Here is a 14,701-nt window from a genome sequence, read left to right on the forward strand (position 1 = left end):
CCATCGCGGTCACACAAGCCTACCTGGAAGTCGAAGGTCTCGTCGCAGTTGAAGACCAGGACGAAGCGGCCCAGCTGGTGCCCGAGAGCTTTGACCGACTCAGTCTTTCCCGTTCCAGCAGGACCTGCGAAACAAGAGCATCCGTCAGCACTGCACCTTCCCCTTCAGCCGGACTCTATCAGCACTAGGGTTGGGTATCGTTTGGGTTTTTTTCAATTCCGGTGCCAACCCGATACTTTTAAACGGTACCGGTGCCTAAACGGTGCCTGAACCGATACTTTAAAAAAAAAAAAAGGCCACAAAACGAGGTGGATGAAATGAAATGGCTTTTTTATTCATTAATTTTTTATATAAATTGAACCATTTATTAAAAGTTTAATGTATACTTAAATTTATGAATATAAATAAATACAAAACACAATTTACTTATTTACAAATTCACAGTAAAACCTAAGCCACCTAACCCAACTACAACAGGCCTAATTTAACTCTAAATAACAGTTACAGTAATAACAACAGTAGTCTGTATTCTTAGTCTGCTACAAACCAGCTTCGAGCTTCAGCTTTATTTTGAAATATGATCATATTCTCTGGCTAAATATTTTAGAACGCATCTCCTTAATGTTTCCATGGCGACGCGTCATGTTTCTCACATGACACACAGCAGCCGCAATAGCGCTGACAGCTCAGCTGTATCGGGTTTATTTCGTTTTTTCTTTTTATTCAAAATATCACAAACTTCTTAACTGTGTCACGAACTATCTGATGTTCAAATGTGTGAGTGAATGTGTGTTAGTTGATCTATAAAGCGCAATGGGCGGCGCCATGTTAGTTTGCGCCTCAGAATCGGATCTGTCGGATTTACAACACTTGAGTTCATTCTCGTCTCACGAAATACATGAAAGTAATGCTGCGTTCCAGGCAGGTTTTTGAGCCCGTAAAATTACAACTTCAAACCACGACTCACGACTTTGTAGTGTTCCAGGGAAAGTCACGCCAAACTGCCTGAGAGCAAGGAATTGTGTGGTAGTTCGATGTAAACAAAGCGTGGCGGACTGTACGGGGTGTATGCTCATTTACAATCATTTCTATCGCCAAAGGTGCTTCCTCCTTGCTTATTTGAGAGAAACAGAGGAGAAAAACAGCGCAGACGGCAAGAAAAGCTGTTATACCTTTTATTTTACATTATTTGTTTATTTGTTTCATAAACATTGCAATTCGTAGGGGGCTGCCATTGTTGCTTCGCGGGCTATGTGACGTCAAAACTCGTAACTGGGAGTACATCGATCTAGTACGAGTTCACGGGTGGGAAGTCACAGGTTTGACTGCCGTTCCAGTGCACTTTCAACGGGTAGAAGGTTGGAAAAACACGTGTTACGGGTTGCCTGGAACGCGGCATAAGTGACCAGTGAACTGGAGGAAGAATAGAGTAAACTATATATTTACTATATAATGTGCATGTATCTGATGTGAATAAAACACGTAACGTTAGTCAAATTATAACCGTCTTAAAGGATTGTCATCGCCGCTTCCATAGACATCAGTGTGTGTTTTTTGCTAGTAGCCTACTTATGAGCATTTAAATGTCTGAAACCTGAAATAAACATGTGGTTGAAAACATTGAATAGTTGTCATGAGATGTGGTTGAAAACACTGAATAGTTGTCATGAGATGTGGTTGAAAACACTGAATAGTTGTCATGAGATGTGGTTGAAAACAATGAATAGTTGTCATGAGATGTGGTTGAAAACAATGAATAGTTGTCATGAGATGTGGTTGAAAACACTGAATAGTGTCATGAGATGTGTTGAAAACACTGAATTAGTTGTCATGAGATGTGGTTGAAAACACTGAATAGTTGTCATGAGATGTGGTTGAAAACACTGAATAGTTGTCATGAGATGTGGTTGAAAACACTGAATAGTTGTCATGAGATGTGTTGAAAACACTGAATAGTTGTCATGAGATGTGGTTGAAAACATTGAATAGTTGTCATGAGATGTGGTTGAAAACACTGAATAGTTGTCATGAGATGTGGTTGAAAACATTGAATAGTTGTCATGAGATGTGGTTGAAAACATTGAATAGTTGTCATGAGATGTGGTTGAAAAAATTGATAGTTGTCATGAGATGTGGTTGAAAACACTGAATAGTTGTCATGAGATGTGGTTGAAAACACTGAATAGTTGTCATGAGATGTGGTTGAAAACACTGAATAGTTGTCATGAGATGTGGTTGAAAACATTGAATAGTTGTCATGAGATGTGGTTGAAAACACTGAATAGTTGTCATGAGATGTGGTTGAAAACACTGAATAGTTGTCATGAGATGTGGTTGAAAACACTGAATAGTTGTCATGAGATGTGGTTGAAAACACTGAATAGTTGTCATGAGATGTGGTTGAAAACACAGAATAGTTGTCATGAGATGTGATGTGACCAGCTCTGAGAGTGTCTGTCTCTGGCTCGGTGCCAGCCAAAGCGCGAAAGCACGTTTGAATTTTGGCACCGAAATGAGGAACCGAAATCTGCGTTCTGATTCGGTCCGGTACATACCGGTTATATAAGTACCGGTGCCATCTAAAGCCCACACTGTCACTGTATGATAATTGAAATGAACTGATGACCTTTATGGCTAGACGGCTGAATAAAATTATGCTGCATTATTTTCCTGTTTAACACTGTAAAGCTGCTCTGAAACAATCGGCATTGTTAAAAGCGCTATATAAATAAAGTTGACTTGACTTGTTAAACAGGAAAATAATGCAGCATAATTTTATTCAGCTGTATAGCCATTCTGGCGAAAACGCTGATGCCATCGGTTCATTTCAATTATCATACAGTGACAGTGTGGGCTTTAGATCAGAAATTAGAGCAGTAATTTAGTTGATATGGTTAATTTAGATTTATTTGGATATTAAGTTGAAAAATTTAGTCTAAAGGCAGTTGGTAATTCGACTGGAGATTTTTACGCAGGTGGTGGGAGAAAAACACTGATATTCTGGATTCGGACGGCAATATAATCCCAGACTAGCCCCTGATGATGATGACAACACCGTATGACCCCATGAGAAACAATGACCATCTGAATACGGCTTTAGACAGTCGATGGCGCTTCTGGAACAGCAGGATTATTTTGGGATATCTTCCTCCTGTAATGCGGTTCTGTTCTGGCTTTGGCCAGTGTTTGTAACAGCACACACACTCTAACACAATACAGCTCATGCTTAACTCAAGCACTTTCAATGACGTGTTTGTTTTCAAGTACTTTCCAGGCCTTGAATCCATGCGTCTGAAATTCCAGAACTTTCCAGAAGAGTGGGAACCCTGTCAAATGTTTTTAGTTGTCATGAGATGTGGTTGAAAACACTGAATAGTTGTCATGAGATGTGGTTGAAAACACTGAATAGTTGTCATGAGATGTGGTTGAAAACACTGAATAGTTGTCATGAGATGTGGTTGAAAACATTGAATAGTTGTCATGAGATGTGGTTGAAAACACTGAATAGTTGTCATGAGATGTGGTTGAAAACATTGAATAGTTGTCATGAGATGTGGTTGAAAACATTGAATAGTTGTCATGAGATGTGGTTGAAAAAATTGAATAGTTGTCATGAGATGTGGTTGAAAACACTGAATAGTTGTCATGAGATGTGGTTGAAAACACTGAATAGTTGTCATGAGATGTGGTTGAAAACACTGAATAGTTGTCATGAGATGTGGTTGAAAACATTGAATAGTTGTCATGAGATGTGGTTGAAAACACTGAATAGTTGTCATGAGATGTGGTTGAAAACACTGAATAGTTGTCATGAGATGTGGTTGAAAACACTGAATAGTTGTCATGAGATGTGGTTGAAAACACTGAATAGTTGTCATGAGATGTGGTTGAAAACACAGAATAGTTGTCATGAGATGTGATGTGACCAGCTCTGAGAGTGTCTGTCTCTGGCTCGGTGCCAGCCAAAGCGCGAAAGCACGTTTGAATTTTGGCACCGAAATGAGGAACCGAAATCTGCGTTCTGATTCGGTCCGGTACATAGCGGTTATATAAGTACCGGTGCCATATTGGCACAGTGTTTCGGTACCCAACCCTAATCAGCACACACTGACCGAAGGGCGATCCGCCCAGACGGGCCTCCAGCGCCTGGGTCATGGTCAGGTAGCAGCGGTCGGTCAGCGGAGTCTGCACCAGCTTATCCTGCACCCCCAGGTACTCGAAGCCGTAGTTGAACTTGGCATTGGCCATCTGGATGGACAGCTGCTGGAGGACGTCCGTCTGCTTGGGGTCGAAGTAGAAGCGCATCTGACTGAGCCACTCGAAGGATTTGGGGTTATCGATCTTGTTCCGGATCAGAGCTCTGGACACGTCTCTCTGGTGCACCAACTCCGTGATCTGGGGATAAAACACGCGTGTGCCTTTAGTGGTTGAGCTAAACTAGTATGATCTAACTGTGTTCTTAAATCTAACAGCTGATTGGTTGATTGTTTAGTTGCCTGATTTGTTTCAATGTAATGGATTAGTTGTTTTCTCGAATCAGGGTTACCACTCTCTTTCACTAACACTAGATTCAAGGACTTTTTAAAGCACCTTTTATTTTAAATCAAGCACAATAAATACGATAAAGGTGTGCGTGTTACTGCCAATATATCACACACCTCCTGTACCTGTGTGTATCATAACTGCAGTAACGCTAAAGCATATACAATACAATTTCCAATGAGGAAAAATTTCCAATTTTACATAATCCAATGAGGAACGAGGCAGGTGCTCTTATTCCTGCTTTTAACATTTATTTCACACTAGTTTTAGTTTTCTTTTATATAAATCATTACTTCATTAAAACATCAAAATATAGAGATAATATTGTATACTTGAATTTTCCAATTAAATGAAAAGATATGGACAAGTTAATTGTTAGGCATTAAAAATATGCAAAATTATGTATTAAATCACCTGTACATGAACCTTTTTAAAAATCTATCTGAAGGCTTTTAAGACCTGCACATATTTTATATTTATCAGATATAATCGCTGCCGTAATAACGGCCTATTTCAAATGTTTGTGCTTTTATTTTTATTTTTTGAGCGGTGATGAAATATCTTGCTCTTGTAAATACTCGCCAGCATTTCAGTAATGATCTTTAAAATGCATCCAAATGACAGTGAAGCGCAACCGTACGGTGGCCTACAGTGGCCAAAAAGTATATAAACAGTGAATTTTGAAGTGATCTCATCTTGGACGGCAATTAAATTATCACATGACTTTGGTGTTTGTCAAGTCAACTTTATTTATATATAGCGCTTTTAACAATGCAGATTGTTTCGAAGCAGCTTCACAGTGGGACACTAAATTTTTATAAATTTTTCAACTAAATATCGAAATAAATCTAATTATTAAACTAAATTTACCATATAAACTAAATGACTGATCTAAAGCCCACACTGTCACTGTATGATAATTGAAATGAACTGATGACCTTTATGGCTAGACGGCTGAATAAAATTATGCTGCATTATTTTCCTGTTTAACACTGTAAAGCTGCTCTGAAACAATCGGCATTGTTAAAAGCGCTATATAAATAAAGTTGACTTGACTTGTTAAACAGGAAAATAATGCAGCATAATTTTATTCAGCTGTATAGCCATTCTGGCGAAAACGCTGATGCCATCGGTTCATTTCAATTATCATACAGTGACAGTGTGGGCTTTAGATCAGAAATTAGAGCAGTAATTTAGTTGATATGGTTAATTTAGATTTATTTGGATATTAAGTTGAAAAATTTAGTCTAAAGGCAGTTGGTAATTCGACTGGAGATTTTTACGCAGGTGGTGGGAGAAAAACACTGATATTCTGGATTCGGACGGCAATATAATCCCAGACTAGCCCCTGATGATGATGACAACACCGTATGACCCCATGAGAAACAATGACCATCTGAATACGGCTTTAGACAGTCGATGGCGCTTCTGGAACAGCAGGATTATTTTGGGATATCTTCCTCCTGTAATGCGGTTCTGTTCTGGCTTTGGCCAGTGTTTGTAACAGCACACACACTCTAACACAATACAGCTCATGCTTAACTCAAGCACTTTCAATGACGTGTTTGTTTTCAAGTACTTTCCAGGCCTTGAATCCATGCGTCTGAAATTCCAGAACTTTCCAGAAGAGTGGGAACCCTGTCAAATGTCTCCAGATTCAACGCACGCACGCACGCACGCTTCTCACCAGATGCTCCAGTTTCCTCCTGCGTAGCGGTGGCTGCTCCATCAGGACTTTTTATAAAGTAACGCAATATTGTAACAATACTTTCCATATAAACTACCGTAATTACTTTATAAAGTGATGCAATACTGTAACACTACTTTCCATAAAAACGACCGTAATTAGTTACTTGAGCAAAAGAGAACTCGATGTGAGCAGGAGACTGACGCGAGTCTGTCTGTGCGTCGAGTGTGTGTGTGTGTGTGTGTGTGTGTGTGTGTGTCTTAGAGTGTCCCTCGATTAGCTGACATGAGACGCAGCCACACACACACACACACACTCTAACAAAATGAGGTTCATGCTTAAATCAAGGACTTTCAAGGACCTGTTTGTTTTCAAGTACTTACCAGGCCTTGAATCCATGCGTCTGAAATTCAAGTACTTTCAAGAAGAGTGGGAACCCTGTCAAATGTCTCCAGATTCAGCGCACACACACACACACACACACACACACACACACACACACACACACACACACGCTTCTCACCAGGTGCTCCAGTTTCCTCCTGCGGAGCGGCGGCTGCTCCATCAGGACGGTGTCCGCCAGCAGGTTGAGCGTCGCCTCCACATTGGTCAGCACGGCCTGCAGAGGAGCCATGTTCCCTCCGCCCGCGATCGTGGTCAGAGCGTTCTCCACATTCTCAGACCAGTCGATCTGAGTGGACAGAACCACCAGCTGGGCCTGGAGGCAGAGGACACGGGTTCAGAGGTCATGAGCCGGTGTGCAGAGGCTGCTGGGCCTCAGAGGGCGGCTCACCTGGTAGCGGTCGATCCACTGGAGGTAGGTGCTCAGGTCGATGCCCGTGCCCTTGTTGAAGGCGGCCACCTCGGTCACGGACTCCGCCAGCAGCTTGGCCAGCGTCACCCGCATCTCGTGCTCCACCAGCGTCAGCCACTCGTTGATCTTCGGGTGCTCCGTGATGGACACTGGCGTCTTGTAGAACACCTGAACACAGCAGCACATCCAGCCTTGAGCGGGGCTGATGGGGTGAGGACTCGTGTTAGACCGATATATCGGCCCATATCTGCGATTTTTACGTGTATTGGCCGATATAAGGCTGCTGCGTTCACCGATATTTGCGATTTTTACGTGTATTGGCTGATATAAGGCTGCTGCGTTCACCGATATTTGCGATTTTTACGTGTATTGGCTGATATAAGGCTGCTGCGTTCACCGATATTTGCGATTTTTATGTGTATTGGCTGATATAAGGCTGCTGCGTTCACCGATATTTGCGATTTTTACGTGTATTGGCTGATATAAGGCTGCTGCGTTCACCGATATTTGCGATTTTTATGTGTATTGGCTGATATAAGGCTGCTGCGTTCACCGATATTTGCGATTTTTACGTGTATTGGCTGATATAAGGCTGCTGCGTTCACCGATATTTGCGATTTTTACGTGTATTGGCCGATATAAGGCTGCTGCGTTCACCGATATTTGCGATTGTTACGTGTATTGGCCGATATAAGGCTGCTGCGTTCACCGATATTTGCGATTTTTACATGTATCGGCCGATATAAGGCTGCTGCGTTCGCCGATATTTGCGATTTTTACGTGTATTGGCTGATATAAGGCTGCTGCGTTCACCGATATTTGCGATTTTTATGTGTATTGGCTGATATAAGGCTGCTGCGTTCACCGATATTTGCGATTTTTACGTGTATTGGCTGATATAAGGCTGCTGCGTTCACCGATATTTGCGATTTTTACGTGTATTGGCTGATATAAGGCTGCTGCGTTCACCGATATTTGCGATTTTTACGTGTATTGGCTGATATAAGGCTGCTGCGTTCACCGATATTTGCGATTTTTACGTGTATTGGCCGATATAAGGCTGCTGCGTTCACCGATATTTGCGATTTTTACGTGTATTGGCCGATATAAGGCTGCTGCGTTCACCGATATTTGCGATTTTTATGTGTATTGGCCGATATAAGGCTGCTGCGTTCGCCGATATTTGCGATTTTTACGTGTATTGGCCGATATAAGGCTGCTGCGTTCACCGATATTTGCGATTTTTACGTGTATTGGCCGATATAAGGCTGCTGCGTTCACCGATATTTGCGATTTTTACGTGTATTGGCCGATATAAGGCTGCTGCGTTCACCGATATTTGCGATTTTTACGTGTATTGGCCGATATAAGGCTGCTGCGTTCACCGATATTTGCGATTTTTACGTGTATTGGCTGATATAAGGCTGCTGCGTTCACCGATATTTGCGATTTTTACGTGTATTGGCTGATATAAGGCTGCTGCGTTCAGCGATATTTGCGATTTTTACGTGTATCGGCTGATATAAGGCTGCTGCGTTCACCGATATTTGCGATTTTTACGTGTATCGGCCGATATAAGGCTGCTGCGTTCGCCGATATTTGCGATTTTTACGTGTATCGGCCGATATAAGGCTGCTGCGTTCACCGATATTTGCGATTTTTACGTGTATCGGCCGATATAAGGCTGCTGCGTTCGCCGATATTTGCGATTTTTACGTGTATCGGCCGATATAAGACTGCTGCGTTCACCGATATTTTTCCCCTGCATTATTTCCAGACAGGCGTCCACAGGGCAGCTCTCACCGTCTTCAAACTCTTGCGCTCCCTCGCGCATATTAATCAAAATCAACTGAGAATTGACACGATGGTAAAAGGTGGAAAGACTGAAGTTTCACATGGAGCATTGGGAGATTTTTTCCTGAATCACCGCTGGTGTTGCTCTACAAGAGATTAGGTGAAGTGCACCCACACTCTTAACAATGCTGGGTTAAAAATAACCCAAGTTGGGTTGAAAATGGACTAACCCATCAATTGGGTTGTTTTGAGCAAACATTTAACCCAACCGCTGGGTCAAAACAACCCAATTGCTGGGTTAGTCCATATTCAACCCAACTTGGGTTATTTTTAACCCAGCCATTTTTAGAGTGTAAGCATTAAAAGACTAGGTTGTGAATAGTTTTAAATGAAGTATAGTACAGTCAGTGTGCACTTTATGATGCTGCTCGCTTGTTGATACTGTGTGCAATAGTGTCATTATTTTATTTATGCTTAAATATTTATTTTCACCACTGAACTCTTTTTTTCTTGTTCTACCTCACCTGTTATTACTATTTGTTAAATATAGTTTTTTTTTAGTTCAATAAATGTTCCTTTTTTAAATTTTAAATTATCATCCTGATCATTGTGTCATTTTTATGATGTAAATTGAGGGAGCAAAAGCAGCATCGGCTCCAAATATCGGCTCCAGAAAATCGGCAGCCCGTATCGCTCATCGGCTAAAGCTGATGAAAAAAAAAAAAAATCGGTATCGGCACTAAAAAATCCACATCGGTCGACCCCTAGTGATGACTCTATGGAGCGGGTCTTGGTCATGTGACGTACCTCCTCGCCCTCTCGGGACGAGATGCCCAGCACCTCAGTGTTGTCCTCATTCAGCAGGATGCTGGAAACACCAGCAAACATTTTCTTGAAGTGTTTCTGCAGTTTGGCCACGTTCTTACTGTTACCGATGATCTCCAGCAAATCCTCATCACCAACAAAGTAGAACCTGCAGGAAACAGAAAGAGTCCGGTGAGTCTTCAGCGATTACTCCACCTAATAAACATTACAGCTGCAACAAACGATTATTTTAATAAGCGATTAATCTAACGATTATTAGACCGATTAATCGACTAATCGTTGACTATTGTCATTGTCATTGACGACTAATCGGTACATTTTGAACGATTACTCAGCTTTTTCAATTAGTTAAAACAATGAGTTATACATATTCTATTCTAAAAAGAAAGTCACTTCAGCTTTTGAAATGGTTGTTTTAATGAACTTAGAGAGCGTTTGTGTGTGATTATGAGTTCTGAGAACTCAAAGCATTGTTTAAATATTCTGTTCGCTTTCAATTCAACAAATAGATAATAATATACAAAAATTAGCTGCATTACAAACAACAAAAAAATTGATGTTTGAATGTACAATGTACAAACAATAACAGGCCCACTGCTTTTCTTAGAACTGAAACAGAAAAAGAGGACATTTACTTCAGGACACAAAGAATTAGAGGTCGACAGATTCACCATTTTTGCCGATTAATCGGCACCGATAGTTGATTAGTGGAACAATCGGTTATCGGCAAAAATGTTACAATGTTACAAAAGATTCCATTTGTAACATTGACTAAGGTTAATAAATGCTTTGGAAGTATTGTTCATTGTTAGTATGCTCATTTCAACATTTAATTGAGTTAGAATTTGTATTTTATCTGGTAACCTTGGTTACGCACCATGAACTAACATGAATGATCAAGGTACAATACTGCTCATATTAATTGCTGTAAAAAAGTATGCATAATTCTTATAGTTCATGTAAGCTAACACATCCTTGTTGCACAGGGACTTGCATAGTGTTACTTATGAAAATGTACATGTTTCTAGGTTATAGATAAAGAAACAAATTTGACCAGTAATATTTTAATGTTTAAATTATTTTCTGAAGAATTTGTTCGGTTAGATCTTATTTTAATATTCATATTTATATGTTTTTAATTTAGCACATTTTCATGAATCAGTACTTTTTTTAATTTCTTGTTATAAAGTTCAGCACTGTTTTACTTATGTTTTTTTATCCAGTATCCATTTTAAAAACTATCAGTCGATTAATCGGTTATCGGCAAGTGCTAGTTATCGGTAAAATCCACTATCGGTCGACCTCTACAAAGAACGCTAAAAATATTAATCTGCAAATGACATTGCAGACAAAATTACATTACATTACATATATATATATATTATTCTCTTACATGACAATTGTTAGACAGATTCTCATTCACCTTTTAATTAACAATATGAAAAAGTAACTGACATGATATTCTTCCTAACATCGCCTCTTGTGAGTCTTCATGCATATGAACAAAATACAGGCGAGTGATGAGACTAACAGTGTTATAATAATAAAAACAGTCCTGACTCCAAGCTAAATGCTAAATAAATCACCACATTACTGTAATGATATTATTGTTAATATTATTAAAATGATTAGTAGTATTGCATTCTCTAATAAAGAGATGTACCGCTAGTTAGTTAGTTGTGCTCCAACATGCACGTTTTTTATTGTCGACTAATCGTTTCAGCCCTACTAAACATGGCGAAATTAGGGATCGTTAAACTGCAAACGATACCAAACCCTACAACCAACATTTTTATTATAGTCAACCTTGTCCTGTTTTATGTTTAGTCAAGTTAGGTTTTCATTTATCGAAAGTAATTACTTAAGCATTACTTTCCATAAAAAGTAACGGTTACATTATAAAATAACGCAAATGAACCCCTAAAACGAACTCTCTTCCGTTTCCTGACGTCTAATGGCCACTGACCTGGGGAAAGACGAGCGCTCCCTCTCCAGATATTCTCCCAGTGCTTTCTGGATCTTTCCCAGCAGATCTGCGAGTCTCTCCAGTGACCTCTGAACCCCCTGAATGTTCAGGACGTCCATGACCAGAGGAGACTTGGTCACCTTCTTCATCAGAGCCAGAAACTCTGTGCTGATGCTGTGAAAACAAACGAGTCACATGTTCAATCCGCGGCCAGAGAGCTGCAGCACTGGTCTGATGATGGCCGGAGAGCTGCAGCACTGGTCTGATGATGGACGGGCCACTGACCTCTGGAAGCGCTGGGTCTCCACAGGAAGCAGGTGTTTGATGTCTGCGCTTCCGGTGAAGATTCCTTCCAGGTAAACCCATCGCCGCTGCACATCGATCCAGACGTCGAACAGCGCCATGATGCGGTTGAGTTTATCCTCCCAGCTCAGAGCGTCTTCCTCAAACACCTGCGGAGAGACGGGGTTAACGGAGGAACTACGACACCTCCACCTCAAGCCTAGGCCGGGCACGATAACACATTCTGCTGGACGATTAATTAGCCAAGAAATTGTTGCGATAAACGATAATATTGTCGTTCTGAGACCATTTTCATCTAAAATAGTGATAATGGCGTAATAATGCAGGTACACCTTTTCAAAGATCAATACACTTTTATTTCTAAAGAATATTTAACACTGAAAACGGAAAACATTTTAAATATACACAATAAATGAACAAAACAACCAAAAACAAAATGCTCTTGAATAAACAGCTGAAAACTGCAGCGGATGATTGTGTTTTAGGAAGTGCTGGGAATCCATAAAAAAAAAACAATATTGTAACATTACTTTCCATAAAAACTACCGTAATTAGTTACTTTTTATAAAGTAACGCAATATTGTAACATTACTTTCCATAAAAACGACCCTAATTACTTTTTATAAAGTAACGCAAAATATTGTAACATTACTTTCCATAAAAACTACCGTAATTACTTTTTATAAAGTAACGCAATATTGTAGCATTACTTTCCATAAAAACTACCGTAATTACTTTTTATAAAGTAACGCAATATTGTAACATTACTTTCCATAAAAACTACCGTAATTAGTTACTTTTTATAAAGTAACGCAAAATATAACATTACTTTCCATAAAAACTACCGTAATTAGTTACTTTTTATACAGTAACGCAATATTGTAACATTACTTTCCATAAAAACTACCGTAATTAGTTACGTTTTATACAGTAACGCAATATTGTAACATTACTTTCCATAAAAACTACCGTAATTAGTTACTTGAGCAAAAGAGAACTCGATGTGAGCAGGAGACTGACACGAGTCTGTCTGTGCGTCGAGTGTGTGTGTCAGAGTGTCCCTCGATTAGCTGACATGAGACGCAGCCACACACACACACACACACACACACACACACAGTGCATTCTCTTATGTCTTGTCGCACTTGGAAGCATTTACATCTATAAGAGCGTGATCATAATGTAACGCTCGGCAAAAATGGATATAAAAACGTACGCTGGAAATGATCGCGCCCGGAAAAATTAATCGAGCTAATTTTTTTTATCGTGCGATTAATTGATTTATTGACTATCGCGACAGGCCTACTCATGCGTGCGTTTCCGCTCGCTTACCTTATAGTACGGGGAGAGCTTCATGGCGGACACGCTGTTGATGTGCTCCTTGACCCGGTTGAACAGGTCGTCCCATCCGCGAATCAGACGACACTTGTTCTGATAGTTGACCAGATCGAGCTCGTACGAGTTCCACACCTCGCGGATCTGCGGGCGGAAGGAGCAGTGTTTGAACACAGCCTCATCTACAGAAGCACAGCCGCAGCGGAGCCGCTCTGACCTGTTTGAGGAACTCCTCCAGAGCCATCTCTCCCTGGGCCACCAGCAGCACGTCCTTCACCACCATCTCGTTCCTCTGCAGGTCCACGTCCCAGATCTGGCCCAGACTCAGCTCCGACAGAACCCAGTTGACATGCAGACGCTTCATGAGCTGCTTCCAGTGGCGGTCCTTCAGCGCCTCGGACTTCAGCTCAATCACCAGCATGTTCACCTGAACAAGGGATGGGACAAATTAAGCTTTTCCAAACGGTTACCCAAATTTGAAAGTAACGCAATATTGTAACAATACTTTCTGTAAAAACTACCGTAATTAGTAACTTTTTATGAAGTAACGCAATATTGTAACAGTACTTTCCATAAAAACTACCATAATTAGTTATTTTATATAGTAACGCAATATTGTAACAATACTTTCTGTAAAAACTACCGTAATTAGTAACTTTTTATTAAGTAACGCAATATTGTAACAGTACTTTCCATAAAAACTACCGTAATTAGTTACTTTTTATGAAGTAACGCAATATTGTAACAGTACTTTCCATAAAAACTACCGTAATTATTAGCTTTTTATTAAGTAACGCAATATTGTAACAGTACTTTCCATAAAAACTACCGTAATTAGTTATTTTATACAGTAACGCAATATTGTAACAATACTTTCTGTAAAAACTACCGTAGTTAGTAACTTTTTATTAAGTAACGCAATATTGTAACAGTACTTTCCATAAAAACTACCGTAATTAGTTACTTTTTATGAAGTAACGCAATATTGTAACTGTACTTTCCATAAAAACTACCGTAATTAGTAACTTTTTATTAAGTAACGCAATATTGTAACAGTACTTTCCATAAAAACTACCATAATTAGTTACTTTTAATTAAGTAATGCAATATTGTAACAGTACTTTACATAAAAACGATGTAATTAGTTACTTTTTATAAAGTAAAGCAATATTGTAACCGTACTTTCCATAAAAAGTAACAGTTACTTTATAAAATAACGCAATATTGTAACGTTAAAATTTTACACTATTTTATAAAGTAACGGTTACTTTTTATGGAAATTAATGTTACAATATTGCGTTACTTTATAAAACGTTACTAATTACGGTAGTTTTATGGAAAACAATAACATAAAGCATTACTTTCCTTAAAAAGAAAACATTACTTTATGAAGTTACGCAATATTGTAACCGTACTTTCCATAAAAAGTAACTAC

The 14,701-nt window shown here is 39.6% G+C and overlaps 1 protein-coding gene across 1 annotated transcript in view; it reads right to left on the reverse strand.

Moving 5' to 3' along the window:
- The window catches only part of dync1h1 (dynein, cytoplasmic 1, heavy chain 1), a 132,340-nt gene that overhangs the window by 83,827 nt on the left and 33,812 nt on the right, over positions 1 to 14,701 (reverse strand). The window contains exons 20-28 of the mRNA XM_079833960.1: positions 13,484 to 13,693; positions 13,264 to 13,410; positions 11,914 to 12,080; positions 11,629 to 11,802; positions 9,645 to 9,810; positions 7,023 to 7,211; positions 6,753 to 6,947; positions 4,113 to 4,395; positions 24 to 124 (exon numbers count right to left, since the gene is read on the reverse strand). Of these exons, the coding sequence (XP_079690086.1) occupies positions 24 to 124; positions 4,113 to 4,395; positions 6,753 to 6,947; positions 7,023 to 7,211; positions 9,645 to 9,810; positions 11,629 to 11,802; positions 11,914 to 12,080; positions 13,264 to 13,410; positions 13,484 to 13,693 (1,632 nt within the window). The remainder of the gene's footprint in view (positions 1 to 23; positions 125 to 4,112; positions 4,396 to 6,752; positions 6,948 to 7,022; positions 7,212 to 9,644; positions 9,811 to 11,628; positions 11,803 to 11,913; positions 12,081 to 13,263; positions 13,411 to 13,483; positions 13,694 to 14,701) is intronic.

Source organism: Gobio gobio, assembly GCF_949357685.1.
Source record: "Gobio gobio genome assembly, chromosome: 13".
In the NCBI taxonomy this organism is placed as follows: domain Eukaryota; kingdom Metazoa; phylum Chordata; class Actinopteri; order Cypriniformes; family Gobionidae; genus Gobio; species Gobio gobio.